At 38.7% G+C, this 12,863-nt stretch overlaps 1 protein-coding gene across 1 annotated transcript in view; it reads right to left on the bottom strand.

The window, feature by feature from the left end:
* Positions 1-2,291: 2,291 nt before the first annotated feature.
* SMC5 (structural maintenance of chromosomes 5) overlaps positions 2,292-12,863 on the bottom strand; it is a 45,356-nt gene continuing 34,784 nt past the window's right edge. Inside the window, exons 18-23 of the mRNA XM_037372627.1 lie at positions 12,107-12,202; positions 11,609-11,713; positions 11,289-11,408; positions 7,195-7,374; positions 7,005-7,100; positions 2,292-4,227 (exon numbers count right to left, since the gene is read on the bottom strand). Coding sequence (XP_037228524.1) covers positions 4,087-4,227; positions 7,005-7,100; positions 7,195-7,374; positions 11,289-11,408; positions 11,609-11,713; positions 12,107-12,202 — 738 coding nt within the window. The 3' untranslated portion in view covers positions 2,292-4,086. The remainder of the gene's footprint in view (positions 4,228-7,004; positions 7,101-7,194; positions 7,375-11,288; positions 11,409-11,608; positions 11,714-12,106; positions 12,203-12,863) is intronic.

Here is a 12,863-nt window from a genome sequence, read left to right as displayed (position 1 = left end):
TGCTAAGGTTCCCCCTACTGCCCGTGACATAGCTCTCCTGCCAGACAACTCCCATCGGATACTGTGTCAATCAAATCAGCAGAAACTACAATGCACCTTTCAAGAAGCAGGCCAAATAAAGACAGGAAAACGATGCATACAGCATCAAAACAACTTCCATGAAATTGAAATACATTTTCACGTACGGTTACTAAATACTGCTGAGCCAATATAGCCCTTCCCCTTAGTGTGGTGCTCCTTTCCCAGTACAGGTGGTGTTGAAGGTTGTGGGGTGCAGGGACAAGAGAAGGAATTATGCACTGGATGGGACCATCCCTCAGCCAACCCCCAGGGACACCCACAGTACCCTTGCTCAGCTTAGCAAACACTGAGCATCTTTAATCACAGATCTCCTTCTCACATTGCCTTCACCCCCCAGGGTAAACCCCACTATCCAAAGCCTGTGCACGGACAGCACAGACAGTAACATGTTAACATTATGCAAGTGTTGGTAAAATTGAATGACAAATTCCACATCTTACCTATATTTACTCAACGCTTTTTGAAGAAGACACTATGAATGGCATGGGAATTGGGGACAGCAGGTGAAAATTAAGGCCTGTTATAAGAGATGTTCGGAAAATTAAGAGGCTTTGCTAAGGAACAAGCAGGTTACTGCAGGTTCATGGAAGAAACCCAAGTCAGTTTCTACAATCCATAGGAAGCACTATTTGAAGATGGTCCAGAAGCTTCTGGAAACAGCCAGAGAGTTTAGTAATATGAGGGGGCTTCTTAGCATGAACCACACACAAGAGCCTCCAGCAGTGTTAACTCTTAAGTAAATTTTGCTATCAGGCCTGGAGCAGGTGCCAGGCCTCTAAAGAGCACCTGCCATACTCCTCAGTAAGCATCCTGCAGCAGAGACCAGCTCTGTGTGTCTTACCCCTCACTAACTCCACAGCCTGGAGAATCAATGTTCCCAGTCAGCAACAGCCTTAACACACCTCACTTACTTTTCTTCCAATAAAACCCTAAGCTTCATGGAAGCATGTTAAAAGCACTGTGGTTGTGCAAGGGGCCCTTCCTCATTAGAGTCTGCTGTTCCATCCGACTAAACAAATCTCCTAGTTAACAACAGGTACATGCACGAGTGCCATTTACAGCCATAAAACACAGTCAGAGGTGATTTAGAAGTGCTTTTCAGTATTTGGTTCCTCAAGATCTTTCTATTTCTCACAGTAAGCTACGATTTCTGCTGCTTTACCTCTTTGTCTCAGTACATGAGCAGACACAGATGTTTGTCAGAACTGCAGATGGTGGTGGAAGAGGATCTTTGCCATCAACTTCAGCTGGTCTAAACAACAGGGAAAAGTACTTATTTTTGGAAAAAGATCAATTAATACTTCAGCTGTCAGGACTATTTGGGGGTCTTACCACTTCTACATTCTTGAGAAGTCCTGTCTAGTCAGCAGGAAAAGTTGGATACTACATCTGTATTTAACCTAAACTCCCATTCATCCTGCCTTCTCCAAGTTACACTGAGATTAATTCTAAGGGCTGTTACAGCAAGAGTCCCTGCAGGGCTGAAGAGCAAAGCATGAGGAACAGCAAGAAAGCTGGCAGCATGGAAACACCCTATACACAGGTAAGGAATGCTTAACAACACTGTAGGTACACTGAACACCTCAGTGTGTATTTTCATGACTACACTATCCAGCCCAAAAGACTCTAAGCCAGAAGTTCTCTGTATGTGGATGGGATGCACCCGTCACGTGAATTAGCGGGTTACCGACAGGAACATGTGTATGGGAGGCACACAGTCATGTTGTATAGCCCACTTCACAAATAGCGATGGCCACTTTTACATACAAAGTTAGTTTTACAGTTCTTTTTTAAAGGTTTTAGCTAGGAGAGCTGCTGGATGGTGAAGCTGTACTGGTCAGTAATGTGACAGTGGTTTGGTTTTGCAGCTCATTACACTGTCTGGGCTAAGTTAACATGAATGACAGCATCATGTTAAGGCTGCAGCCAGTTATGTTGAAATCAGGACCTCTGGTCAATAGTTGACAGACCTCCAAGGAAAAGGAACACACCCACAAGCCAGACATAATTTTTGAGAATGGATCTGAAGTGCCATCCCCTTGAAATAAGTGACTTACATTTCATCTACCTCAGCCTGAAACATGAGAAAGGAACTGAACTCTAGGAAAAAATCCCATGAAGCTCTAAGATGATAGCATTACGAATACTCAGTGCTGTCTACCCATAGAAGAATCGAGGCCTACACAGGTCCATTTAAGTAGTTTCACTTATTTAGACAGTGAAAACAAATAGTACTTTATTCATACAGTGATCCTCAGAGACCAAACAGAATGTCTGTTATTTCTTTAAAAAAAATTGAATGGAAAAAGCCTTAAAAATTCAGGGTTATGAGAAGCTAAGTATTTTAAACATTAAAGAACACATTTAAAACCCAGATCTTGCAATACGGTGGACAATTGAGGCTACAGGCCTATATCTAAGTGGAGGACACTCTGCTGGCACACTCAATCCCTGGAATACAGCCCAAGTTTCCACACTCTTCGTTCTTCTGTCAAATATTTGTGTCTGGACACTAATCCTCATGGAACTTATTCCCGGAACTCATTTCACAGTCAGACAAGAGCTCCATTGATCAACAGTAGCCTGTGATATAAGAATGTGTAGTTCTCTATTCCCTTAAAGGCTGTTCAAAACAAGAACTACAGTACTTAACTTCTAGTATCTGAAACCTTCCAGATCCTAGCTTGCATTTTGCAGTGGGTTATTTTATTTGTAAAATTCTAATGTAAAAATCCAAACATAGCAATTCCATCAAAGTTCATTGACAGGATGCTGTTAAAAAAAAGAATTCCACTCAAAATCAACTGAAGACCAAATTTTGTATAGAATTCTACTGAAGGCTACTTCCCCCATGAAAACAAGGATACTGCATATTTTCAGACTGTTCTGGGACATAAATAATTTTTACATACCTTTCACATACCAATTGTAGTTTCAATTTCTTTACAAATCTTATTCTTCACAGTTCAGTATTAAGTTTTTCTTTTTTTTCAATAGTTAACTAAATAACCTGTACCTTGTTTTAGGTATTTAGCATTCTGTTGATGACATGTACTTTCAAGAGCTTAACAGCTATGGCCAAAACACCAGTAATGAATTTTATGGCTATCTGTTGAATATAAATGCAGCTGAACCCTTGTAAAAAGCCTCCTGGTTTTAACAGACACGTGAAATCAGCAGGTTCTCCATCTATCACCAAAAACATACCAAGTTTTACTTTAAAAATAATAAAGTTATATATTGCTTCATTTTACTTCTGCAAGCTAACTAGCTTGTTGTTTCAAAAAAACTGGCTCTAAGTCTCCTTGCTGAGAAAGACTTGCTAGAAAAATACAGATCTTCTCCCTCCAGGAATATAAAATGGAACATTATTTTTATTTACTATTTTTGAGCTAAAGTATATTATTTTAAGAACAGTATATTCTTTGTATTAACTTCATGTATTATTTTCACAAAGTAAAATCCAATGCATAGCTACTTACAAACCATTTTCTTCCTATACATCACCTTCATTCATTCAAAAAGTTTCTGTTTCAACAGGAAAAGTTTGGAGAACATGCTTAATTGTGTTAGAAGCCTTATCCCCAAGACTTAACCCGACGACTTATCCCCAAGACATGAACACTGTTTACCAAAAGCAAATGCCTGGTTTTGGACAAAAAAAACACCAACAAAAAACCCAGACAGAATTAGTCCAGTATAACTTAGAAGAACTAACTGTACTTCTGATGTTGCATTACTGATAACATAGCAAAATACCAGAAACTTCCTTTTTATTTAAAACACTGTTGAGAAAAAGTAGGTTATTTGGAGAAAGAGGTCACTATGAAATATTTGAAATAAAACACGCATTTTTAAAAGTGTTAGACTTTTACACAAGTTTTAAGAATTAAAACTCTTAATCATCAATTCTTTACAGGATCTCATCTTTCACAATTTCTGAAGTGTTGAAGGCCAGATGTTTCAACGAGTTCCAAGAACACATTATATATACACATGTATATATCATTGTTCATCCATCCTTCCAAGTCGCCGTCGCCGCCTACAGAAAGCCTTTAAATCCCATTGGCTTGCCTCCAACATAAAAGGTCCATTGTAAACAAACAACACCGTCATCTTGTCATTGTAGGTGAGATTCTGCAGGAGCTGGTGAAAAACACAAAACCCGAAGTCAAAATAGCTAGAAGGTATGTTCCTCATTCTCTAAAAAAGGTGCAGGAGGTCCATGTAAAGACTTCAATCTCAAAAGGCCAATATAGCAGGATTATAGTCTTTCTGACAGATGATGTGTATTTGTTCCTAGACAACCACCCCAAAGAGACTCCATTCATTCTTCAGGCAATTTCCATGCTTCACTATTTTTACTACAAGAAAATCTTTGTATCTAATTTGTACCTTCCTGCTGCAAATGAGGTCATTACCTTCTTGCCATATCCACAAAGGGCAGAAAATATTTGCTGTATTTTGTTTTTTCCAAGGCAGGAGGCAGAGTTACTTGGGCACAATTATTATGTCTCTCTTCAACATCATGCTCCTCTGAGCTAAGCAATTTCTATTTGTGGAAACTCAAAACTTTCAAAATTTCTTAAAAGTTGCACTGCTGTCTTTTGGAGCAAGTCCACCCACTGTATTACTTTTCTGAAGTGTCAGCCAAAGATGGACATTTACCATAATCCAAACCTTGTCACGCACAAACCCAGCAGACTGATAGATGTCATGCAAGCTGTAGAGTTATTTGCAGTGCTCAGAATGACTTTTAGCAATTTACTTGCAACTGATGCTCAGCTTGTCATCCATAGTAACTTCTTTCCCAATCATTTAGACATTTATGCCTTAGACCAGACGCTGTTGTTGATTTTTCCCACTTAAATACCAAGTTCTATGCTTGTCTGTGCTGAAATGCACCCTGTTTTCAAATAAATTTACCTAAGATTGTTTTGAATTCTAATCTTGCCCTCCACACCAAAGCAGTATTCACTCCAAACATAGTAATTATTTGCATGTTTAATAAATGTATCTGTTTCAGCATAAACTGATATTAAAAATACTGATTTTCAAACCCAAGACTCATTCTGCAGGAACACATTCAGCCCATCCACTCATTCTGACAGCGAATCACTATTCAGAATACAATTTTCCTAATCAACTCTACTGCATATTAATCTATATCCCTTCCCTTCCATAGTTTGCTTAAAAATATAGCTGGGGGAATTGTCAACATAAAAAAAACATGTCAACTTTTTCCCATATCCACTGGATACATATATAGAACTTAGCTTAGTATGACAATCTGTCATACCTGCTTCCTAGTAAGTGATGACATAGCATAGGCTCAGGAACAACAAGTACACTACTGGAACAGCAGAGTCTGACTTTCTCCTCAGCCTGCTCTGTACAGCCTTTTAATTACCCTCTGATGATTCACCACTCAAACTATCTCATTGGCTAAAACTTTTACATGAAATGCTACCTCGGTAACGCTCTTTGTGGTAGGCTGTTAAAACTTCATCATGTTAACAGTGGTGATCACCTACTTGCAGCTGAGAGAGAAAGACAGGGAGGAAGGAAATACCTTCAGCCACCTCTTTATAACATCATCTCTTGCTGCTGAACAGTGATGCAACACATTCCTTGATCTTTCTCTTACCATGATGTTAAATGGATTTTTGTTTTTAAAGCTCTGAAGTTTCTTACTTTTGCTTTCTCCTTTTTACTCCAACATTTCTGGTTAGTTCTGTACACTCAGTTTTCCCCCTTCTGTATTCTTAGCAATTTAAGAATAAGCACAACTTTTTAAACAAACTCTGAACCCTAAACAGTCATCTTCTATAGTTCCTTATATGTGGGAAGCTTTAAAGTTAGTAGAGCCATCTCTGTCCTTTCAACATCCAAACCACTCATTTCTGAAAGCAGGAGAGAGCACAGAAAAGCAGATCCAGTAAGGAGAGAAACTATAAGATGATGAAAGGATAACGCAGAAAAAAAAAAGTAATGGGGCCAGGACACCACCAAACTGTGCAGAGGTAAGTATACTGCAAGATCAGAAGGAACAGCAAGCATCACCTTCCTCCTACTTTCAGTCAGGTAAATGCAGTAGGTGGCTTTTCTCAGGTGCTTCAACTGCTATTTACAAAAAAGAATAGCACATACCAGCAAGATTTTCTAAACCACAGTGAAGTACAGGATGCAGAAGAACTGGTATCTTAAAAACTGTACAGCCCATTACTGAATGCTTGACTCCTTGGTGTACAAGTAATGTTGACTGGTTTGATCTCAGATCAAGTTGAGCATAACACTAGCCTCTGTTAAACGTGCAGGTGAGCAGCCACTCTATTTACTAGTCCTTTCAAGCCATAGCATCACACCACCACATTACCTAATCAATAACAGAAGAGCACAATTAAGCACTGGCCATTCTGAACTAGGAAGTCCTCTTCAAGCCATTCTCCACGGAGCATAGCACTGACCTTTTCTAACCTTCTCAGATTATTAGTCGAATAGTTTTCCTCCATTAATATGGGATTCCTCTAATTCTTGCAACACCAGCAGCACTAGCCTGTTCCAGTATCACTATATAACTTGTTTGGCGATCAGTCCCTGCTACAATCCCAATTCTGTATGAGCTAGAGGCATTACATTTGGCAGCCTTCTTACATGATATCCCTGTCCACTGGTGGTTAACCTGTGATGCTTCCACAGAGGCCACAATTTCAGAATGTGTTCATGATGAGATGTGCCTTGGTATAAACTGTCTGAATTCTTCCCAGGACTGTCCTTAAAATGGACAAATCCTCTCAGTTATCTTTTAATATGAAGTTCTTAGGTAAAACACAGATAGGTTATACAGTGTTTACAGGGATATTATCACACAAAACTCAACTCTCCTACACATTAAACTTGTAGTTTCATTTTCCACCACGCACCTTTGGTGTAATAAAGAAGTACTGAGACGTGCTTTCTTTACAAGCAGTTTTCACAACCATTTCAAAAACTCTTCTCTCGTTCATTGGATCCATTCCCTAAAAGAAAAAAAAAAAGAAAAGAGTTTCTTCTCTCTGCTATGTCATAAGCATCTGTATAGTTAAGAGGTTATGTACTGGACTTGATCCTCACCTGATTGATTTCATCTACAACCCTGAAGGGACATTTGTTGAATTCCTGCAGAGCCATCAGGTACAACATAGTGGAAACACTTCTCTCACCTCCACTCTGATGATATGCAGTCAGTTCATGAAGCTCAGTGCTCCTGTGGAATTTTACTCTAATGCGAATCCCATACTTGTCGTACTCCTCCTATAAAAGCCAGTACTTGTTACACTCAGTTTCTCTGTACTACAGCTTACTTGGTAACGACATGCAAATTAAAGTAAACTTATGTCAAATGTTCTACAGGGGTCTACAAATTACTCAGGTTTAACTTAGTATCAATACATTAATTCTATTGCATATATTTTCCTTAACTCTTTATCTTTCCTCGTAAGATAGAGGATTTTCAATACCACACCCATGACAATGATTTCTTAATTTCTGAATCCCTGGTAAGAAAGACTTCATACATATTAAGAACATTGACAAGAAAAAAAATTCTTAGCTAGAAAAAGCAGAATGCAATGCCCCTACAAATCTCATTCATTGTAAAAAATGCACAAGGGTAGATGACGCTATCAGCTTGAACAGTGGGATGACAGGGTGGTGTGTAGGTTAAGATCCCATCTGAACCTCTTCAAGAGCAAACAGTCTAACTAAATAGTAAACATTTCCTCCACTAGCAGATTGAGATATGAAGCCCCTGCAAAATCCACCATGACAGCATTTTTGATTTCATATTCTTTCAGGAAAACCACACACAAGGATTCTGACCCTGGCTGCCTCTAACAGAAAAGTGACACTTGTCAGCAGTCTGAGTCAATGATGCATAGGTGTGGGGATTACAGATGGGGTTCAAAAGAAGGTCCATGCAAGGAAATACATTCATGATTTGAGGAAAAATACCTTTCGGAATGCTTGCTAATATTTCTGAAGTTCAGGGGAACTCAGTGCAGGAATGGCAAGGCAATCCCCAGTGTAGAAAGCCCATACTGATTGTTTACCATTTTGCCTGCATGAGACACAATCTTTATATGCATCTATGAAGTTAATGAGAGCTACAGGGTAGATTCAAAAGTTTCAGGAACAGGAGTTGCAGGTCTATGCATATTCACTGTGGAAACGTAAATCCTGCACTTGGAGGTCACTGAATCACATTCTTCTGATAACACAATTGCAAATCTCAGTGTAGAAGAAAGGAATGGAGATGATTGCTGATGGGTACTCACAGAATACTTCTTGATTTAGAAGGGACAGTTGTGGCAAAAAGACAATGAAGGACCAAAGAAGAAGCTGGCACATGCCAGTTTGGTTCAGATTGCCACACATCACAGTCATTAAAGGCATATGACCTGGCAGAGCAGAGTACCACTGCAGGGCTTGCGTTTCTGAAGAACAACAAGGTCTAAAAGCCACCATGAAGCAAATAAGCCTTCATAATAATAATAAATTAATAATTAATATATAATATTTATAATAAAAATTAACAAATCTTAGTCTTAAGACTGCCTTAAGAAACTTCCAAGTCTGTAGGAACAATTTTCAGCTTCTTCGCTACCTTCAGATCCTGCTTTGGGATGAGTAATGCACATACCAGACAGCATCTAATATTGGAGAAGATATATCAAATCCTCTCAGATCTGATTTAGCAGATCAGCTGATCTGCTAAATCAGAAGAACAAGTCACCTTTTGGTGTTCCTGTTTTACTACACCTGCAGGCAGACAAAGATCCTCAGGACTGAAAAGCCTAAGGTCTTACACTGCTATTTACTTCCACGTACTACAAACCTCTGGTGCTTCTGATTTACTAGTATTATAGAACATTGAACTGTGAATTCTTGAGGCTGAAGCAAATGCATACACACTTCAGGAGAGAATGAAGGAGACCTGACATAGTTATAAACACATTTGCTAAGTTCCACCTTTTTCCAATTTTGGACACAGGTCACCCTTCTCACCCTTGACGTTTTCCCAGTTAGCAATGGGCTGGCACTTCAAAGACACTGATGACCTGCCTTGAGAAGGAGCGCTATGCGAGGAACAAAGCAACGCTTAATGCAAATAGAACTATTTGCAAGCTGCTTTTGGTTACCATTTCATTCTCCCCCACTATGGAAGAAATTTGTTCTTTGGCATTTAATGCAGCTTATCAGAAGAATAATTAAGCCTATTGGATTTGTAGATTGCAGTTTGATAGCCATGAGTGATAATCAGGAGCCTCAGAAGGAATATCATGGGGCCTGCTTTCAAAACAAATGAATGTTCCTTCACTAAGCCTTCTGGAGGTTGTATTTTGCTGAGGGCAGCTAATAAAACATTCTACTAATCAGCAAAGATAACAGCATCATAGCATTGATGAACTTTCTCCATTTTAGTAGGATTTGATCCTGACAATCAAGTAGCAATCTCAACAGACCCACAATCTGTCTGGCTTAAGATCAGGAACACTTCAGCATAGTGAAGTGAAATAATAAATCCTTAAGTTCACAACCTCGCTCCTGTTTCTTCTAACAGATACTTGCAGATCTTTTGCTATACTCCTTGGAAGGTGGTGCAACTGTGGGACATCAAGAACACAACAACTTCTTATAAGGAGAAATAAAAACCAGGACCTAAGGCCTCTTGGCCTTTATTGCCAGACTACTGGGAATGCCAATTCATATAACTGACAGATGTTCCAGGACCTGTCAAGAACGATGCTCAAAACTCTCTGTGGGAAATCAAGGAAGGTGAGTGCTACCACTGCTAGCACCCTGAATTCTGGTTACCAAGTGCTACCAAGGAACATCAGAATGTTCACTGAGCTTTCTGCTAGGATGTCAAGGAAGAACCTAGTAAAGCATTTCACACAGTAGGTAGTATCACCAAAGACATCATTGGATCTCAAGGTCCCCTGAGGGCACACTAGAGGCTTGAACTTCAGTATCACAGGAATATTTCTAACACACACAATTCTGCCTCAGGCATCTCTCTTTTGATATTTACAGGTCACGGCAAAAGAGTCTCCTACAAAGAAGAAGGGTAAGGAACACAAACTCCACAACAGATTATCCATCTCTGTATTATAGGTGTTGATGTCTCGAGGAAAAAGTTTTAGTTATCGGCCCAGTACCACTAGCTAACCTCAGACTATTTTTGCCATCTTTGCAAAACAAAAGCAAGACCTTCCAAAGAACATACTCAGAAAAACAGTCCAGACTCCCTTTGCTTTTAAATTGCTTTACTGTTCTTGTGTACTCCCTCCCAACTGACTTTTAGATAAGAGAGATATTTGTGTAATATAGATCTGACTTCACTATCAAAAGAACTGAAAAATCCATGTTTTAATGTCCTACTGTCTCATAATACTCGTTTCTATGTAAACACTTTTAAGCCGTTCATGTGGAGAGCCTTGTCAGTCACTACTCTGCCCCAGATAATAATTAACATTTTAAATATTTTAAGAAAAGTTGCTCGAGTAATTTACAACAGGAAAAAATGTTTGTGTCAGCTTTCACTATTGTGGAGTCTATGCATTACACATGAGTCGTAAACTCATCATTAGAGAGATCAATTTAAAACAAAACACCCAATTTCTCTGCAGCCCACTGCACTGAATATTTCTCCTCAAGGTACTATCGAGGGTTTAAGTTCTTCATCACAGGTAAACCCTGACTATAAATGTTACTGAGGGCATAACAGACTGTGCCAAAGGATTGCTACTTCTGAAACAGACAAAATGCCAGCAGACTCAAATAGAAACTACCTGTAGAGCCAAACCAATATAATACCTAATAATAGTAGATTTAGCACTAAATGATAACAGAATAGCACAAATAGCCAAAAATGTAGAATTAAATCAGTAACTTAATGAATCTGAGTTAAAGTAAATACAATGCTTCTAACTGAGTTCTGTAAGTTGCAACAAGCTTCCAAAAGTCAACGAGTTGAAGTCCTATGCATCTAGACAAAGGCTCTATTCCCTTTAATCAGAGTACTAACATGAAGGAAGTGTGTTCATCAGTAAAAGTTTGTTACTTTTTTAAAAATAACATCTTTCCTACAATCCAAATAACTTATTTTTTCTTTAGCAATATACAAGCAGAAGATGTTATTTTTACATAGGAAAAATAAATCTTACCTCGTTTTCCACATGAAGATCAACTTCACCAACACACTGCATAGAACTAAAGAAGCTACTGAACTTCACATTAATTTGCTCAATCAGCTTTTTCAAGGGGTTTAGCCACTTTTCTTTGACCTACAAGGAGACATATCCAGGTAAAACCACTTTTGGTAACTGAATTTTCCCTTAGAAATAGCATTTAAATTCAAAAATTATGTAATTACATAAGCTAACATCTCAGTTTAGACTCCAGGCAACTTGGAAACCCTTTATTTCTGTATGTACATTCTATTTGAATAAGAATATACTGATACAGAAGTGATAATTTCAATTACCTGTGAAATGTTTTGCTTATAGTTATCCAATTCATTTTTCTTTTCCTCTAGATATTCCGTCAACTGCTGTGCTTCTTGTGTCTCTCTATTGTATTCTTCAACAACCTGCCAGAATAAAAATAAGCAGTCAACAAAATGTTTGCCAATTCTAACCTTGACTGTAAAAATCTCACTGTACTGATTCTGTTCAAACACAATTATATAGATTATTGCACTGCACACCAAAAGAGATACGGTTCTAGCTTTAAAGAAAAGAAACTGTAAAGCATTGCTTCCTTCAGGTTACTGCAACTTTTTTTCCCCTGTTAAAAGGCACAGAACACACTGTTCTTTTGGAAGAACCTACTTAAAATTCCAATAGATGCAGAATCTGGCATTTACTGCACATTGTTCCTGCTGTCTAGCTTATTATACCAAGAGATCTAGCACAGAGTGGGAAGCAAGTACAATATGGGTGAACGGGAAGGAAGGGAGGGCAGAGTGAAGCAGTGAACATACTGAAGCGTTCAGGCCTGTGAAACAGGAGGCTCTGGTTTTCTCTTCATTCAGAAAAGCATCAATTTCCTCCAATGTGCTGGGAAGAGCCTGAAAAGCCTACATGAGAAAGGATGCATGTGTTACACAGCAATGCTAATGAAGGACTCACGCTTGCTGAAAAGAAACCAAATAAGCCGTAAACATTCTATTACTTTTAATTGGGATGTCACGTATTCAAAATTTAACTCTGCAAGATTCCCTCACAAACTATTCCAACAGAGAAAGAAGGCTACAAGTGCTACTACATAACAAAAATACACAATAAATTGGTCCTTAGCTGCCTACTTTGTGAAGGTACAGATGCCCACAGACTTGGTATAAGGCAGGGGCTATTCTAGTTAAGCCATGCAAATACTTTCAGAGGCTGGGAAGACCTCCAGGTAAGTAGGCATACCCAGATTTCAGTTCTTTTGTGTTGCTCCATTAGAGCAAGAAGCTAGAAAAATATGGCCTCTATTTCTGTGAACACAAGGCTATGTATTTTAATTGGAATTCCAAATTTTCTCTCCTCTGTGCACAGAACAAAGTGATAGACCATGGTCCATCACTATTTAAAGGTACTTCGAAGGATGACAATGTAGGAGTCAAAACTAAGAAGTACACATGATCCTTTACTGGTAGCCTTCTACATATATACATATATATATATACACACATACATACATAGATTACATAACATTCTTTGCTGGAGAAGTTAGAATGGTATACACTACCCAAA

Source organism: Falco rusticolus, chromosome Z (genome assembly GCF_015220075.1).
Source record: "Falco rusticolus isolate bFalRus1 chromosome Z, bFalRus1.pri, whole genome shotgun sequence".
Classification (NCBI taxonomy): Eukaryota; Metazoa; Chordata; class Aves; order Falconiformes; family Falconidae; genus Falco; species Falco rusticolus.
The sequence above is the reverse complement of the archived record's forward strand: the minus strand, read 5'-3'. Positions and strand labels throughout refer to the sequence as shown.